Raw genomic sequence first — 19,024 nt, 5'->3', positions numbered from 1 at the left:
TGATGAGCTGATAATTTCCTTTTTTCTCTTGGAGGAAAAAAAAACAAAACTATGTTAAAAACAAAAAATAGAAGAGACAAGAGAAAAAGAACAAAAGGTGATAAAAGGAGTGGCTGAGGACAGTGGGACAGGAACAAGCAGACACTGGGCCCACTGGGAGAAGCAGAGGACGAAGGCACAGGCAGCTGTCTGCAAACTCGGGAGTGCTGGGTTTCCAGACAGGGGGACAAAAATGCCCAGCTGCCTCCTTCCACCAAGGCAAGAAGAGAATTTAAAATTTGTGATGGCAGAGCCAAGTCTAAGTGAACCTTAAACTTGAATGTTGGGTAGGTGATTGTCCTGTGTACTTCATGGATTGTTTTCAATTCATCACAAGTTTACTCTAATAGTGAAAATCTGGTAACAAGTTAAATTTCCATGAAAATTGGCTTTAAATAAATTACAATAGAACACTCTTCATCCTCAAAATGAAGTATGTGCCATCAGGAAAAGATGTTCATGTTGTAAACTAAAAACAAAAACATACTTTTAATGTAACTTTCGCATGCATTAAGACTTTGAGAGTGACTAGTTCAATCTATATCTCTTATATGTGCACGTACAGGAGACATCTTAACATTCATCCTCTCTTAAGAGGAACTGGGGATTCATTCACTACTGGATAAGCAACTGCTTCAAAAGAGTTGCCTATCTGTACCCAGCAAGGACGATTTTTCCCCTGGGTCAATGTACAGAGCTTTGAAGGTCAGAGGTGTATTAAAAATAAGGACACAAGGCACAATCTTTGTGGTGAAAAGTCTTGCCGGTCCCAGAGTTCATGCCTAAAGGGTGTCAGGATTTCCTTATAGCTCACCACTCTGTAATTTGTTAAGCCAAAGAGAATCTGTGCATCTTATCAATTGCCTGTTTTCCACTGAATTTTGCAGAAGTACGCAATAACCAATGCTGCCCTAAGTAAAAGCATCCCGACAAATCACTGCTGCAGCTCCACGTCTGGGGCAACAAGTGCAGCTGACACACAGAGGACTGCCCAGGGACACTGCACGTGCCAGTACTCATCCATCCCAAACCCAACAGCTATTGAGGGCCGTAGGCATCGTGCTGACCTCAGATACTCAGGGCCACGGCAGAGGATAGGAACCAGGATGGGATATGCTGTGACTGTACACGGGGACATGCTGTGGACTTGGTTAGGAGGGCTTAGAAGAGCCCAAGGAGGTGCCACCATGCTTAACAACCTCATGCTTCTCTGCCATGCCGAATGGCCTGATGCAAAACAAGAGCAGCCTCCTGGTAGGGACCCACAAACCGTGTCAAGAGGTATCCCGCACCTCCCACTCAGGGCCAGGCTGCCCCCATCACAGCCTATACTCCAAGGCTATGGGACAACTTCATAATGCTTTTGACCCTGTACATCAGCAAGGCAGGGGCCCAGGACCAGATCACTGGCCATCTCCCAGCCTTCTCTCAACTTCCAAAATCTCTGGCTGCTTCTTTTAGAATAACAAGTCCATGCCATCCCTCGGGGTTGCCCCCTTCTCGCTCCCCTGAAGCCTTCCCAAGGGCCGCTGTCCTTCTTCACAGCCTTCATGCCCAAGGGCTGAAGGTGAGCAGGCTCCTTCTGGGTCTCACTGCTGACATCCCCCCACCTTGAACCCAAGGCACCAGGACATCCTCCAGCACCCCACAACCCCATTCATGTCTCAGGAAGCTCAGCTTCTGGCTCACAACCAGTCTGCAGCACTCATCCTGTCTGAGTAAATGCAGAAGTGACCTTCCTGTGCCTGCCTCTGCAGTCCATGCCACTTTGGCCTCCATTCCATGGGACCATCCTACCAAGTCTTTCTCTCTTGATGCTTATTAAAGCCTTTCTCTCAACCACTTCCATGAAGCCTGCTTCTGAGTACTGCTTTCTAGTTTTCCACCTCACTTTCTCCAGGACCTGATTAAAACAGTCCTTCAACTCTCCAAGGATCTTCATTACCAGCCCCTCTACCTGCCTCTGCTGGACCCTCGAGGTCCCCACTGCTTCCGCATAATATCACTGAAGATTCCATAGCTGCTGTGTGCAGATGAGGCTGAAGAGGGGCAGAGCCATGGTGGCTGGGCTTGCTTCAAACCCAGGATCACAATCCTCCAGTGCCCAGCCCTGCTAATGCTGGGGGCAGGGCTGCTCTTCCACTCCCCAAGAGGACAACTCCATAGTTTCTCTGCACAGACCTTCAATTTAATCCCCCACATCCTCACATCGATTACCTGCTACTCCCTGAGGAAACCTAAGCGTCAAGGAAGAACTGACACTAGTCTGTTCCCCTTACGCACACCTGCTCCTAGATCTCCATCCTGTGCCCCAACTAAGGACACCCCTCTCTTCCATCATGGCAACCCTGCCTCAGTGCACATACTCCTGGGCAGGATAAGTCTCATCTGCATCAGTGATTTCTTTTCCTTCTCAACTAGCTCTTTTGTCTAAGTGTGCAACGTTACTTTTCTCGTCCTAAAATAAAAAACTTTCCCTCAAGCTCACAACAATTACCCAACTTGTGTTGGGGCAAAACACCATCAAGCTGGTCAACAGATGATCTCAGCTCCTGCACCCTCCCAGGCACCCTCACACCTCCTGCCCTTCACCAGACCCACCAGCAAACGCAGGCCAAACTTCTGCCCTGGCAGCAGCCCCACCCCCTACCTCCACACACCTTCCTCCTGCTGCTCCTCTCCAGGCCCACCTTAACCCGGTTTCTGGGTGGAATGCTCAAAGTGCCCACCCTTGGTCCCCCACACACAAATACCCTCCTCGTGGGCTCTCATGCAGGTGCAGGCACTAGCAATACCGAAATGCCAGCAAGCCCTCCCCCTTGGTACTTAAACCTGAACACTACACTGACACCCCACCTGTACCCACCCCCAAAACAGAACTTTTGTTTTCCCACATCTCAGGCGATGGTAACACTATCCTTCCAGATGCTCGGGTGCCCGGAGCACTCCCTCGCGTCCTCTCTTCTCCTCACACTCATCTAACCCATTAAGCAAATCCTGCAGCTCCATCTGCCAACCACACCCAGCACCTGACCGCCCTCCCTGCTGCCATCCTGACCTGCACCACAACCACTGCCACACGTGTGTACTCACCTCCTGGGTGGATGCTGGCTTCCACCCTGGCCACACCATGGCTACTGTCAACACAGTGGATGATCCTCTTAAAATGCAAACTCACTTGCTCTATCCTTCCCTCATAGCCCTCTAATCCCTTCCCCTTCTCCCGAGAGCAGTCGTTCTCAACCTTCCTAATGCTGCGACCCTTTAATACAGTTTCTTATGTTGTGGTGACCTCCCAACCATAAAATTATTTTCGTTGCTACTACCTAACTGCAATTTTGCTACAGTTATGAATCATAATGTAAATATCTGATATGCAGGATGTATACAGGCGACCCCTGTGAAAGGGTCATTTGACCCCCAAAGAGGTCACGACCCACAGGTTGAGAACCACTACCCTAGAGCAAAGGCCTACGTCCTCAAGATAGGCCACAGGCCCCACATGCCCAAGGTGCTGCATTTCTTCTCTGCTTTCATCACCCACTGAGTCAAGCTGGTCTCCTTCCAGTTATGTTAACATACAGGCACAGTCTCACCTGTGTACCCACCGACGCTGCTGCCTGCGAGTCGCATGGCTAACTTCCTGACATCCTTCAACTCTTCCCTACTGAGGGGCCCTTGCCACCCAGATTACCCTAACATGTAACCTACCCTTTCCCCCATCCTGCTCAACTTCTCTCACTACATTTACATTTGCTAACCTGCCACATACAAATCCTTGTTTGTTATACTTATTGCTTACTGACTGTCTCTATCTGCTGGAAAGCAAGATCACAAGTGCAGAAAGCTTCTGTCTATCCTGCTCACCAACACAGCTCAAATGCCAAAAGGTTTGGTTCATAGCAACGGCTCAAATAGTTTCCTAGTTTCAGGCACATATTTCTGTAATAATATCACCAATTATTTCATTACAATTAATAACTAAAAGATAGGTGTGTCCCTCCCTACCAGCTGACACAGGAATTAAAGGGGGTGACACTGTGCAGAACCTAAGAGGGACGCTTACTACTACAAACATGCCCACCATGAGATTTACAAAGCTAATAGCTCAGACATTTCAACAACTTCCTCTAAGGCCCACCTTAACCTTAATGTTCTTTTGGTTCTTTCCACTCAATTATAAAAATAAGAGAGACATTTTTAAAGAAATGAAATTGAGCCATCAAGCCAAAATCTGTCTAAGTGAATGGGGAAGGAAGCAAGAAAAACAATTCATTCTGATAAACTTGACTATGAAAACTATTCTGCCAGTGATGGCTTCAGTAAAATAACCTGATAAATGCCTTCAGATTAGCAATGACCTGTAACATTACAGATGCTCCCTAACCTAGATTACCCCCAAATTAAACCCACCGTTAGTTGAAAATATGCTAAGTAAAAAATGCATCAAATACACCTAACCTACGGAATCTGACGACCTGGCCCCACCTGGCTCACAGGTGCTCAGACACATACATTAGCCTATAGGTGGCAAAATCATCTGGCAACAAGCTCCAGTACAGGGCGCAAGCTGCTTACCCCCATGACAGCAGAGCTCACTGGCAGCTGCAGCTCAGTGCCACTACCCAGCATCAGAAGAGAGTACAGTAGCAAATATTGCTAGTCCAGGAAAAGGCCAAATTTTAAAATTCCAAGTACTATTTCTACTGAGTTTGTACTGCTTTTACACAGTCTATAAAGTCAAGAAACCTAAGTGGAAAAATCATAAGCCAATCCATTTAAGGTCAGGATCTATCTATACTTTCTAACAGTAAAAGAAAATGTGTACCTTGAACAGGAGTCACCACTGTCCCTTTGAAGTGTGGGTTGATGTGTATGTTCTTGGGCTGCTGTGGGGTCACAGGAGGAGGGGTCATCATGATCCTCGGGGTCTCCATCTGCGGAGGCATGTGCATCCCCTGCGGTGGGGCGGGGTGGTGTGGGTGCTGCAAGGGCAGCAGCGGCTGGAGCTGCGGCTGCTGCTGGAATAGACTCCGGATCGGCTGTTGCTGCGGAGGTGGGGGTGGTGGGGGCGGTGGCTGTGGCTGCGGAGGAGGAATTAATCTTGGAGACTGAGTCTAAAAATGGCACAAGAAAGAAAAATCCACAGAAATCAACACTTAACATAAAATTAAAGAATGCTGATATGTTACAAATGTATACTGATTCAATTTTTAAAGTTATAATGTAAGAAGTTTATAGAAGCAACTTGTATAGAAGCAGGACAGATATGCTGCTCCACCTGTTCGCAATGAGGGATGCTATCTCACAACCGAGTCAATCCCCTCAAAGAAAGGAGGGGACAAGTGACAGTGCCCACTCAGCATGAATCTTGAAAAGAAAAACATTCGGTTCAACAAACCAAACTGCCACACTGACCGAAACTCTGCCAGCAGCCTGACACCCTCTGCCCCAGGAGTCCTGGGAGGGGAGATGGAAACTGTGTCAGGAACCCCGTTGTACAATCCCTAACAGTAGGACAGGCCTAGCAGGAGATGGGCTCCATCAGAGGACAGGAGGATGCTGCTTTGAGAAGGTGGCATCTGAACTTGTCAGAGAAGGAAAAAGAGACGTGCCACATGATGAGGGACAGATAACCCAAAAGCAGCAAGGCAGCAGAGACCTCTGCTTGGTAAACTAGGAGAGCAGGGTGGCTTCAGCCATGTAAAAAGAGTAGGAAAGACAAGGAGGATGAAAGTGACACTCAGAGCACTCAGAGACCAGGAGGCTACTTTGCCAACCACAGACACCAAAGAGGAGGAAACAGGCAGCAGCGAGAGCTGCCGAGCACCGAGCCCACCACGTTCTACGCCTGTGATCTACAATGTGCAGGGAGGGATCCCCGGTGACCTCTTTGGCAGCACCAATGGACTAGGGCAAGGGCTGGAGTAGACAGACCATCTGACAGGCTATGCGAGAGCTGAGCAAAAGAAGTGGCTACAGCCTGACGGAGGCAAGATGACCTCAGAGAGGAATGGAGAGAAGAATTTTCAGACAGAGTGAGTATGGCCTTGGCCCACCGGCCCTTCCTTGGGGAGGCCTTTTCCCCAGATTCCGGAAGCAGCTGAAGTACACTGGCACAGAGGCCCCCAAGGCAAGCACGTTCCCTTCTCTCACTCGTCACATCAGTATCATGCACTTTGGAGTCGGGATCCTGTCTTATTCACCATGGACAGCATATTCACCAACACAGGCACACCCAAGTTCAATTTTAATTTAACACAGGGTCATTAATTCAAGAACCCAGTAGAGTTTTAAAGGAAAGGTCACTTGTTCTTACAAACAAGTTAAGGTTCAGGGCCTGTGACACATCCATGTGGAGAGACACGAGGAAGGTAGGGAAAGGGAGGGAAGACAGCTGCAAAAAAGTGAGACTGAAAGCAAGACCCACACAGAGACAGCAGATACGGCCAGGGCTAGCTGCACATGAGACCAGCACTCACACGCAGGACTAAAAATAAAACCCAGAGAAGTAATGCAATTAAAGAAAAATGTATTTCAAAATTGCTGGAAGAGATTTTAAATACCCTCAATATTTTTAAAAAAGACAAGACAATGGATAGGTTATCCACACTGTATCCCATAAATACATACAATTATTCGTCAAGCAAAAATAAACATTTAAATTAAAAAATAAAGGAAGATCAAAGGAGAAAAAGAAGGAACCAATCTAGAAGATAGGACAGTATACCTGAGAAAGAGCTGAGCAAGAAAAAGGACATGCTGAGTATGGAGGAGTATGACCATAGCCCCAGAGCATGGTCCAACAGGACGGAACCTGACGACGAGCAGGCGGCACCTGGGATAGCCCACAGCGGGATACTTAGAAAAAACCCAGGCAGCAAGGAACCACCCAAGGAGAAAACAGGCAGAAGCAGAGATGTGAGCCAAGAACCATTCTTTCCAGAACTGTGGGGGCAAAGAGTGGAGGAGCCAGTTCTGGGGTGGGGAGTGCACACAAGCAAGGCTGCTGTGACCTGGGAATGAACACAGCTCATTGCAGATAGACCAGATCTTTCCCCACTGACCAGCAAACATCAGACTATAGCTCTCAGTCCAAAGCGGTACTGGCCATGGCCAGGGCAGCTCTCTGCTTTCCTCCTAGTCCACAGCTAGCTCCCTATGCTGCAACTGGCCCACTTAACCCTTTTCTCTTGCCATCCCTTCCATTAAAATTGGAATTCTTATGCTAAAACAAAAATCATCTTTTCAACTTCATTATTTCACAAATGAATGCCTCCCAAAATATAAACATTTCTACACCGAGGCAAAGTATGGTATGGTTTTCCCCAAAATTTAGATTAAAAATGTCAGAGGAACAGGTAGTAGACACAGTGGACACATATTGTGCACGAAATAAATTTCCCTTTGAAGGTTGACTTAAGGAAAAAGCCATGAACTCCCAAGGCTTAACTGAAAGAACAAAAAATCACAACTCCTCTCTTTGCTTCTGAGACATCACTCTTTGAAACAGAGGAAATTGTAATTCAGTTGAAATTATAAATATATGTTTTATTGCTAAATTATGAAAAATGTTTATGAGTAGGACATGTTGATAATGAGAAACTGCTATTTCTTTCTGTGGCCATAGCCAAAGCAGCAGCAAAATGAAGCTCAATCTCTTTGCAAGTTCTGATTGAAGAAAGAACTGAAAAAGGCATTTCAATGCACCTTCCCACATTCGTGGGAAGATGATGGCTCTCCCCTCTTTCCCAAGAGCTGAGACAGGTCCATGCCCATCCAAAAGGGTGATGAAGTTCAGGTTGTTCAGGGGCACTACAAAGGTCAGCAGGTTGGCAAAGTAATCCGTGCATACAGGAAGAAACACATCATCTACTTGCACGGGTGCAGCAGGGCAAAGACTAAAGGCACAACTGTCCACGTGGGTGCTCACCCCACAAGGTGGACTGCAAAAAGATCCTTGAATGAAAAGTCAAATTTCACCAAGGAGAAAAGGAAAAGGGCAAGTACAAGAAAAAACAATTGAAAAGATGCAGGAATAAAATAAATCTTATATACAACTGTCATTAAAAACTGTTAAAATGGGCTCAGTGCCTATAGCTCAGCAGCTAGGGTACCAGCCACATACACCAGGGCTGGAGGGCTTGAACCCAGCCCCGGCCTACCAAACAACAATGACAACTACAACAATAACAACAACAAAATAGCTGGGTGTTGTGGCGGGCTCCTGTAGTCCCAGATACTTGGGAAGCTGAAACAAGAGAATCGCTTAAGCCCAAGAGTTTGAGGCTGCTGTGAGCTGTGACACCATGGCACTCTACTTTGGGCAACATAGTGAGAATCTGTCTCAAAAAAACCCTGCTATTCAAGGAAAAACCAATGGCAGTAAGAATAAAGGAAAACATATTTTTATAAATATGCCTAATTTTTATGCCTAACCCCCATATGTGATAAATTCAGTATTTTAAATGCAGTGCACTCAACAGAAACATCTCTGCAGAGGCCAAAGGCAACAGTGAGGCCTCACTGTGGCCTGATGCAGTCCCGCCTCTGCAAGTAGTCATGACACCGGATTATTTCTTCCTACTAGAGGAGGGGAGGACTGAATTTCCAAGACCATGTACAACACTGCCCATCACTATGAGGCAGAAACTTTAGTCCTAACTCCTATTATGAAACTTTAATTTCAGACTCACAAGAGATAAAAGTTCAACAGGATACCCACAAAGCACACTTTCATCTTTCATTTAAAGTTACAGGGCTATCACAACAAAATCCTAAGTTACCACGATGGGAGGCTGTGTGGGGAGCAGCGCGGGTCTGTGGTCCTTCATCCTGCCCCTCTCGCCGCTCTCTCTCCTCTGGTCCCCCACGCCACGACACATCAGCGGGCCTCCTCGCCGGCCTCCCCTCCTGGAGCCGTAGCGCCCCTGTTTATGCTGCCGCTCTCTTTCTTCAAATTCAAGCAATGCCGCTTTGGCCTCTGCTGAAAGCTCTATTTGAAAAGATGCGTATGTGTTAGGTACTTTCCAATAGCCCAACCTAGACTTATGAGAGAAAACTGGAAAGAAATACATGACAACGAAACCCCAAACACAGCCATGCTCACCCACAGTAAATTGTGAACTATCAGGGGCAAGGATGATACAACAGAGACATTCACCGCCCAGCAGTGAGATCTGTTAAATGAAGACAGTCTTCCTTTGTAATAAAATGCAAGTATCCCAGTAAATTTTAAATTATTTTCATTTGAAACCACTACAATGCGCTGAATGAAACTACAAGGATGGGCATGACGTTGAAGTAGCAACTACCCTTCAACTGCCAGGCCATGTGCAACCACTCCTTCCAACAAAGGCGCAGCTCAGTCCTGCCGCTGCAGTCTTCTTATCTGAAGCCAGGAGTATTAGGACACATGGCACTGGGACTCACACAAACTAATTCTAGATTATTCTCATTTAAAAACAAAACTATTAATGAACTCACTCTGCAGTCAAATAATTAAAGGTAATTTCACAGACTATGGAAAACTCATTTAATACTATTTCAATTCAAAGTTTCAAGTTATTAATAAAATTTTACTTTGTGAAGACAGATTCTATACACAGGTAGTCCCAGGGTTAGAGCAAGACGGCTCTGGAGGTTCTTTCTCAGGCTGAATCTGCACGGCAGCTGTAACAGGTGCCTTCACCTGTTGCCTGCAATAGCCTCTGTTTGTAGGTGCCAGTCCAACGTCAGTCGGGTGTCTGTAAGTTGAGGAGTCACTGTAATAAGCTCCGTTAGTAAGTGTGAGCCGCACCTAGCTGGGGGCTGCCTGTACATATAAAGTCTAATGCCGGAGCCATATCAAAGGAGAGCAAAGGTGTGGGAGAAAAGCTCACACAGGCGCTGCTCACTGCCGCCCCCTCACCCAGGGAGACAGAAAGCACAGGCTCGGCCCAAGGAAACTACACCAGGCGCTACTCCAAGCTCCCACAGGGAAAACGTTTTCTCCAAATATGGCCCCTTTAGTTTACAGTAACATCTAAATTGTGATCATGTATGCTACATTAATAAATGCATATTCTCTGAAGACGTCACTGAATACTACCCTGAAGCCTTCTCACGCCTTCTTCCCTAGTGAAGGGTAAATGTTGATTATTACCAGAGTCTACCTTCTACCTTGGATACCATCATCACCTCTAAACTCTTCCAAAATGTCTAACCAAATTTCTCTTGCACTGTTTATGTGATATCCCTCCCCCCAATCAAATGAATCTGGACCTCATATGAAAAGAAAATTTAATCCCTTTTAACCAGCATAGACTTTCCCTCTAATCTTGACAACATGATTGGTTCACACACACATTTTATGCAGTGAATCAGCAATTATTTTTCTAGTGGTTCTGAGTGCCAAGATTAATTTCTCTTTCCTCAGTAATAAAATGGTTTAAAATGACATCTTTAATCAGCAAGTAAAAATGCTTTCCTCCAATTGAGACAAGCTGTCACAAAAGGTCACCAAAATATGACAGGATGGAAATTACATTTGTAACTTCAACTGAAATGTTAATTTCCCTTTAAGTGTTTTCTGAACTATGTCCAGATTCTAAAGCAAAGAGATATACTAGCTCAATGTGACAAAGTTTTACACTGTATTGTCCCTTTTTAAAATATTAAAAAATATATATCTATATGTAAATAATCTTGTAACAGCTGGAAATACAGAATACACAATTGTTTAGCAAAATAAAAATAACAAATGATAATCTAACTTTTTAAAAAAAATAACAACCAAAAACTTTTTAAATACCTTGCAAATACAAGGCCCAGATTATAAAACAAGGATACTAAATTAACAATCCTGACCTATTTGTCACTAGATTATTTTTCCCGCAGATTCTTTGCCCTAAATGAAATTAACATATTGTTTCAAGAAAAATAATATAGGTGTTAACAAGCAGTTTCCTTACACTAAAGCAAAAGAAAAATATTAATTTTACCTATTACATATACCAGTGAAAATTAGAAAAACACAAATCTGAACACCTACCCATAACTAATAAAAAAAGCCACTAAAACAAATGTATTCTTTTACTTAGAGCTTACACTGCTCTAGATAATCTGAAGGCCACTTCCTCGGGCAAAAGAGCACACAGCTCTGGACCTCCAAGCCTGACAGTAGCCAGACTTTCACTGCTCAGTGACACCTGTGGTAAGAGGGGACCATGGGCACTGTCATTCAGAACAGATCATTCCTTACACATCTGTGCTCTAGCAATCCCTGCTCAACTGGCATCCAGGTACCACACCCTATGGCAACCTTTGTATGTAATGAACTAATTTACCTCCTGTATAGTTTTGCACCATCTTTGGAAAAACTGTCACTCAAATCTTTTTCCATAAGGTTTAATTTCCAGAACTCAGGTTGTAAAAAATCCTAATCAATTAAGACCTCACTAAATGAAAGCCCCAAACCATACACTTTGTTCCTTAACTGGGAACTATCACATGTCCGAATATTCTTCATATGTATCTGAATGTGCAAAGAGACCACAGTGACTAAAACTCCATCCTAGACTTTGAAGAGAACTCTCTCTTTCATAGGTAGACTTTCAGGGTCAGAAGTGGAAGACACCACAGCATTATTTGATTCTTCTCTTACAAGAAGTAATTGTTCTCAAACAATCAATAATATCACAAAAAAACTTTTTACTTGTATTCAAAATGTTGGCGCAGCACCTGTAGCTCAGTGGTTAGGGCACCACCACACAGATAGGGCCAGGCCTACTAAACAATGACAATAGCAACAACGACAAAAAAATAGCCAAAAAATAGCCCAGGCGTGGTGGCAGGTGCCAATAGTCCCAGCTACTTGGAAGACAGAGGCAAGAGAATCTTGCCCAAGATTAAAACAGTATAAAAACTTAGCCCAAGAGTTTGATGTTGCTGTGAGCTGTGACGCCACCACACTCTACGGAGGGCGATATACTAAGACTTCGTCTCAGAAAAAAAAAAAAAAAAAAAAAGCAAAATGTTAAAAGACATGTCTGTCAAAAAATATGCATCATGAGATGACATATGTACTCTGACAGCAAAATACTTTAATCCCATTACAAGGAGTGGGCAAATAGCTTTATAGAATCAAATAAATGCAATTATTTCTATGCAGAACCTGAAACTGAAATTTTGATCATCACTAGGAGCACAAAACTGATAGGTAAAAATTTTTGTAAATATCTTTTTTATCAGATACTGTAGCATCCTCTTTTATTCCATAGATATTTTTCTCACATGTGAGACTAAACTTTTCTTTGGAGGAAGTGCTAATAGTCATAAAGAAGTTCACTGTTTTTAGGAAATCAATCTTTCGATAGACAGAAAACTCTTTTTGTTTTGGGGAACAATATTAAATTTGCAGTTCCTGGAAAATTCACGTTTCCAAACACTAAGCTTAGACTTCACAAACATCAAGCAAGAAAAGGTACTTTTGTTTGAGACAGGATTGGTCTCTGTTGCCCCCACTGGGCTGCAGTGGTGTCATCATAGCTCACTGTGACTTCAAACTTCTGAGCTCAAAAAGATCCTCCCACCTCAGCCTCCCACACCCAGTTAACATTTCTATTTTTTGTAGAGATGAGGGTCTGACTACATTGCTCAGGCTGGTCTCGAACTCCTAAGCTCAAGCTATCTTCACACCTCCGCCTCCCAAAGTGTTGGGATTACAGACATGAGTCAGCCAAAAGATACAGGCAAGTCCGCAGGCTATAGAAGAGCTCTGTTCCTGAGAATGTCTTTGGGTTGGATTTATATGTTACTCAGATCCCTGATGAACAGTACATATACAGTAATAAAAACAATTATAATACTGTAATAGCTTATATATGATAATAAACAGTATAAAAACTATAATAATACCCCTATACTGTACTAATAAATTACAGAAACGATTGTGCCTTTTTTTTTAATTCAAATAAATAGAACATAAAAGACAAACTCCTATAAAAAGTTTAGATAAGAGGGAGACATTTTAAAAAAGGACATTAAAGGATAACGTTCACCTAATGTTGCACTGACGTTAGGCTAGTAAAAATGGTATGCTTATCTTTTTTGTTTCTTTGTTTTTGTTTTGTGAGACAGAGCCTCAACTGTCGCCCTGGGTAGAGTGCCATGACATCACAGCTCACAGCAACCTCCAACTCCTGGGCTTAGGCGATTCTCTTGCCTCAGCCTCCTGAGTAGCTGGGACTACAGGCACCTGCCACAATACCCAGCTATCTTTTTTTGGTTGCAGTTGTCACTGTTATTTGGCAGGCCCGGGCTGGATTCAAACCCACCAGCTCTAGTGTATGTGGCTGGCGCCTTAGCTACTTGAGCTACAGGCGCCAAGCCTGGTATGCTTGTTCTTCTCACCAAATCATTAATAATCGTTATCATTTCAATAATTCATCTACTATGCTGCCTACTAATAACTGACGCTTTCACTGGAGCCCTACCTTTCACGTGTCCCATTATTTTCACTTCATCCTTCAGAACTGTCCCAATCACCAAGTAATTGAAGATTAATGCTTTCTCATGAATGATGGCATGTGGCCTTTCTCCCAATACTTAATTATTTCTACTTTTGTTCACACTGTCATCACCTTTCTCTTTGCTACAGGCTCACCTGGACTTGTGCTTTGAAAGCAGTCATTGAGGTAAACACAAACTCACAAAATCAAATAAGAAAGGGAAAGATGAAAGTGACGCTGTACACCAGTGACTGTACAGACTGTGACTGATGGGGGGGGGTAGAGGAGGTTATATATATGCTTTGGCACAAACTGCTTATGCCGTGCAGGTTTATTTACATGCACAGAAGAAACCAGCTCCTGAATTACTAATTTAATTACTTCATTATAAATTCTCCTTATGCAGATCCTTGGGAACCCATTCATAAGTCAGGTCTGTCCATGACCCAGGACACCCTATATTTTTAAGAACCATAATCACTTGCTCTATTATCTAACCAAACAATCACATGCTATACAAATACATTTAAGTCCTTTTTTAACGTTTAAAACAATGGCAAGTAGTCAAACTATTTATGCTTATAACCATTCTGCCTCTAAGGACCCCATGCCCTCTTTCCCCACTCAAAGCGGGAGACCTGTCCACCACAAATCAACCTTTCCAGCCTCTTGTCTCAGATTTACAGGACTATAAAGGTGCCAGATGTCTTAAAAAGAAAAAAATATTTGATGCAAGTTCTTTAAATAAAAGTACAGGTGGCCCTGAAAACAATGAGATACGGTAAACTTTCTGAAAAAAGATGCAAGGACAAAACAAAAAATATAAAATTACGAACATATTCAAGGGAAAACACAAGAAGATGGCTACAAGGAGACAAAAAGGTACAAATAAAACCAGTCTGATCCAGAATTAGCCTCAGCGATCTTGGCAAGGGTCAAATGGGCCAGTCACTACCACCCCTGTGCCACTCACTCTACCAGCCAGGAGCCACCTGGTAGGCACCAAAAGAAAGGAAGGAAAAACTTATTTAAGAAAAAAAATTTAAAGCATTTCATTCAAATATTTTTAATCCAGAAACAACGGTTAGAGGATGGCTTTTACAGCACCCCAACTGAGCACTGACCCACACACACACACCATCTGCCCTCTGCATGGCACCCAGTCATCCATGGTCAAGTTTTCTTTTCCTACGTGATTTCTAAATAACAAAGAAACTGAAATGAGAGTGAAGAAGGATGGAGACAGACAAAAAAAGTTACCCAAAGTTTCTGGAATGTTCCTTCTCTCTCTAGTTACATCTGAGAGCCTAATAATTGTTCCTTCTTTCCTTTCAGTTTTGAAACGTAATCGTCCAGATTCTTCATCATCATCTTCTTCTTCATCTGATTCTTCTTTGATATCTTTTTGGAGTTCCAACGTTTCCATACCTCCCTACATTCCAGACATACAAAGCAAAAAGGGAAAGAATGTGAGTTCATATTCTTTTGAATTAAATATTAGAGAATGCTAATGTTTTTGGTTATTAATGTTTAGAACACAAAATGTCTTTTTCTAAGGCCATGTGAAACACTAACCTGACTCTAGAAGAAAATGATTTCGAGTATCAAAAATTCATGTTCGAAAAGCTCAAATTCCTGCTTGCAATTAATATACAAAGTCCTACACATTGTTACTAGTTATACTTCTGAGAGAATAAACATAATTTGCAAGAATTCCTCCTAGACCTATTGCCTCAAGTTCAATAGATCATAGCAAAAATTCAACATGTTAATTAAAATAACACTAGAGTTTATGAGTTTATGAGCACACAACCCACTTTGTAACTTACATGACACACTCCTTCCAGTAATGCAGGCTTGACACTTCCTGGTCTCTACCTTCACCTTTACTGCCAGACAAGAAGCCCACCTCCAAAACCCTCCCTTCATCCCCCTCCGTCTGCCTCATTCTTGATGAATGCAGTTAACTTATCACTGCCTTTGGCTGAGATTGTAGAAAGAGTGAAACTACTTTTTTCTTCAGTATGTATTTACAACATCAAAACCAGCAGTTAATTAATTTTATTCTATCAGTATTGCCACAAAAGTTTTCCCCCAAACTAATAATTTCTTAACAGACAATTCCTACTGCTAAGTATCACTCACTCACATTCCTACTAAAACTCTCACAGCTTAGCCAAGTCAGTGACTCGCTCTTAGAACTAAGACAAGCACCTACAGAATATAAGGGTCATTTAAATACTTTTTATAAATTTAAAGACAATTCATTTGCCCCTTTATTGTCATGATTTATAATTTTAAAACTTTTTTTACTCTTAATAATGAACAGTATTAGAAAAGGTCCAAGAAAAAAAATTAAAATAAATCAGTAACACATTTTTGTATTTGTTCCTTTCTCAACATTTTCTACGTAAAAAGATCAACTGCAAATACACATCTTCTTTACTTTAAATCCTACAAGTAGAAATACATCTGCAGGAGTTCAAATACCTGAAAATAAAAGGATGACTCTAAATTATAACTTTATCTTAAGTCTAATGATTGCAATACCCCCTCTTACTCCCTAATGGTCAGTTTGTTGAAGAATTTTAAAGCACCCAAAATCTCTGTATTTTTGGTGATTTGATACCATTACTGAACATTTAAAATCAGAACGCATGACATCGAGAGGCATCCTGCTAAGCACCTGCAGTACCACACTGTCAGTGGAATGGAAGTCAGCCCCCATCACAATAGCCTCTAGAGCAGCCCTTCTCCAAGTGAATGCCGGGAGCCATCACCCAGAATCTTGTTTAAAAAGAGGGTCTAGCTTGGCAGGTCTGGGGTGAAGCCTGACATTCTGCATTTCTAACAAGCTCCCAGGTGAAGCCAACACTGCAGGTCCACAGGCCTCAGTGAGTAGCAAGGCCAGAAAGGAGGGAAAGAAATCACTACCAACAAAGCAAAGGACAGTCCTTTTAGATTTAACTAGCAATTGTAATTATAGTTCAAAGACTTTCCAAAAAAGTTTAATGTAAAACATGGCAGCACTAACCCAGCTGCCAAAATGCTGACCTTCTGTATAGTTTTTAAAAAATACCACCTAGCAAAAAAAAAAAAAAAAAAAAAATCACCTAGCATTCCATTCACAAGCAAAATTCCACTGAAGGGTAATATTAAGTTACAATATAAAAATCTAATTATCCTATGATTATACTGTGTTAAAATGTAAATATGTAAACCTTTGATTTCATTACAGACACCACCAAAAATATTCAAAGGTTTGATTTTTAGCTACTAATTTATTTTAAAAACCCGAAAGATTTCATTCTTAAAAAGGGGTATATACGAAAATCACCATGGAAAGTACTTAAAAAATTAGAGAAACTTTATAACGAATAATTACCTGCAAAAAAAAAAAAAAAAAAAAAGAAAACTCTTATGAAAGAGCAAGACTCAGATTTGTATATTTTGAAGTGCTCCAGCTAATTCTAAAATGAAACTATGATCTCAATATGTTTAAGGAAAATTCAATATTCTATACCAAAATGTGAACAGAGAAACAATAGGTAGTTCTCTGAAGAGTGTGTGTGTGTATGTGTGTGTTTGGGGGGGGGGGGTGTCTTATTTCTATAGAAAAATTTCCCAAGCATTTCTAAGGCCACCAACAATGAAAATTTATAAATTGGAAATATTAAGCAATCAAATCATGCAAAAATTATAAGGAAAAAAACCTATACACCCGTATTTTTCATTAATATAGACACAAAAATCTTTCAGAAAATAAATGCACATAGAATCCAACAAAATATAAAAACAAAAACAGATCACGACCAAGTGGAATTTATCCAGAAGCACAAGAGAGAATTATCAGTAACATTCAAAAAGCAGTCCATTTAACAAATCTTACCAGAGAAGAAGTCCAAATATAAGGAGACACTTCCCTTCAGGGCTTAAATCCCTCTCCTAACCTCCCATCAAAGGTAGCCTAGACTTAGTGACTTGCTTCCAAAGAACAGAATAAGGAAAGGGAAAGATAGTTACATAATGATAAAGAAACCTGGCAGACACTGTCTCACCTAAACAAACAAGGTTAAATCACCAGTGATGCAGGCGTATCGCTAACCCAGTGGTAAGGAGCAATAACAAGGGACTTCACCTCTGTAGTGTTCTTTCTAAAAATCCATAATCTCAGTGGTTCACACCTGTAATCCCAGCACTCCAGGAGGCTAAGGCAGGTAGACTGCTTGAGCTCAGGAGCAAGACCCAGACTCTACCAAAAACAGAAAAATTAACTAGGGGTCATGGCACCTGTAGTCCCCGCTCCTCAGGAGGCTGAGGCAGGATGATGGCTAGAGCCCAGGAGTTTGAGGTTGCTGTGAACTAGGCTGAAACCACAGCATTCTACCCTGGATGACAGAAACTCTGTTTAAATAAATAAATAAATATCCATAACTCAGTCTAATCAAGAGAAAAGCATCAAACAGACTCAGATTGGGAGACATTCTACAGTATATGTGACCATTTCTTGACTGACAAAAGGTCAGGAAATATAAAGCAGCACTGAGAAGCCATCATAGAACAGAGGAAAAGAGAAAGACATGACAAAGGACAGTGCCCTGGACTGGGTTCCAGAACAGGAAAAGGACATTCACGGAAAACTGGCCAAGTGAAAATAAAATGCGAAACACAGTAAATAGCTTTTTAAAGATTAATTTCAATTATTTCAATAGATGCAGAAAAAGCATCAATAAAATTCAGTACCCATTTCTGATATTTTTTAAATCTCAGCAAACTAGAAACAGAATTTCTTCAACCTGATTAAAAAACCTCCTGTTAGCATATTTAATGATAAAATATTAAAAGTTTCCCCCTAACATCAAGAACAGGCAAGAATGTCTGTCCTAGACAACTCTACACAATGGTAGAGGTCAAGAAGGCAAAAGAAAGAAGATAAATCAAAAAGGAAGAATTTTTAAACTCTCATTATTAACAGACAACTGATTACAAAGATGCTTGTTCTTCCCAATTCGATTTAATAATATTATGCAATCTCCATCAAGATCCCAAACAGATTTGTAGTAGATATTAACAAGTACATTCCAGAATTTATATGAAAATTGATTCAAAGGACTGAATAGCCAAAGTAATATTTAAAAGGAAGAACAAAATTAGTGGACTTGCCTACCTGATGTCATTCTGGCCTAAGGATATAAAAACAAATCAATGTGACAGAGATTCCAGAATGAGAGTGAATCTTAAAATTATTCTCAACACCAGCACTAAGGCACTCCAATGGAAAAGAAAAGTCTTCAAAACAAACAGTAGGGGAACAACTACAAAAAAATTAAATCTCACCCCCCCCCCAACACACACACACACATAATAGTCTGTGTGTGTGTGTTGGGGGGGGGGGGTGAGATTTAATTTTAAGGGTGAGATTTTAAGGTGAGATTTAATTTAATAGGGACAGATCATAGTCTTAAACCAAAATTGGTTAATTCTATAAAGCGTCC

At 42.0% G+C, this 19,024-nt stretch overlaps 1 protein-coding gene across 7 annotated transcripts in view; it reads right to left on the bottom strand.

Moving 5' to 3' along the window:
• RBM33 (RNA binding motif protein 33) overlaps positions 1–19,024 on the bottom strand; it is a 122,681-nt gene that overhangs the window by 57,534 nt on the left and 46,123 nt on the right. For all 7 annotated transcript variants that reach the window (XM_053608881.1, XM_053608882.1, XM_053608883.1 and 4 more), the window contains 3 exons: positions 14,790–14,961; positions 8,826–9,034; positions 4,868–5,156 (listed from right to left, as the gene is read on the bottom strand). In XM_053608881.1, coding sequence (XP_053464856.1) covers positions 4,868–5,156; positions 8,826–9,034; positions 14,790–14,961 — 670 coding nt within the window. The remainder of the gene's footprint in view (positions 1–4,867; positions 5,157–8,825; positions 9,035–14,789; positions 14,962–19,024) is intronic.

Source organism: Nycticebus coucang, chromosome 11 (assembly GCF_027406575.1).
Source record: "Nycticebus coucang isolate mNycCou1 chromosome 11, mNycCou1.pri, whole genome shotgun sequence".
Lineage (NCBI taxonomy): Eukaryota > Metazoa > Chordata > Mammalia > Primates > Lorisidae > Nycticebus > Nycticebus coucang.
This window is presented reverse-complemented; position numbering and strand designations above follow the sequence as displayed.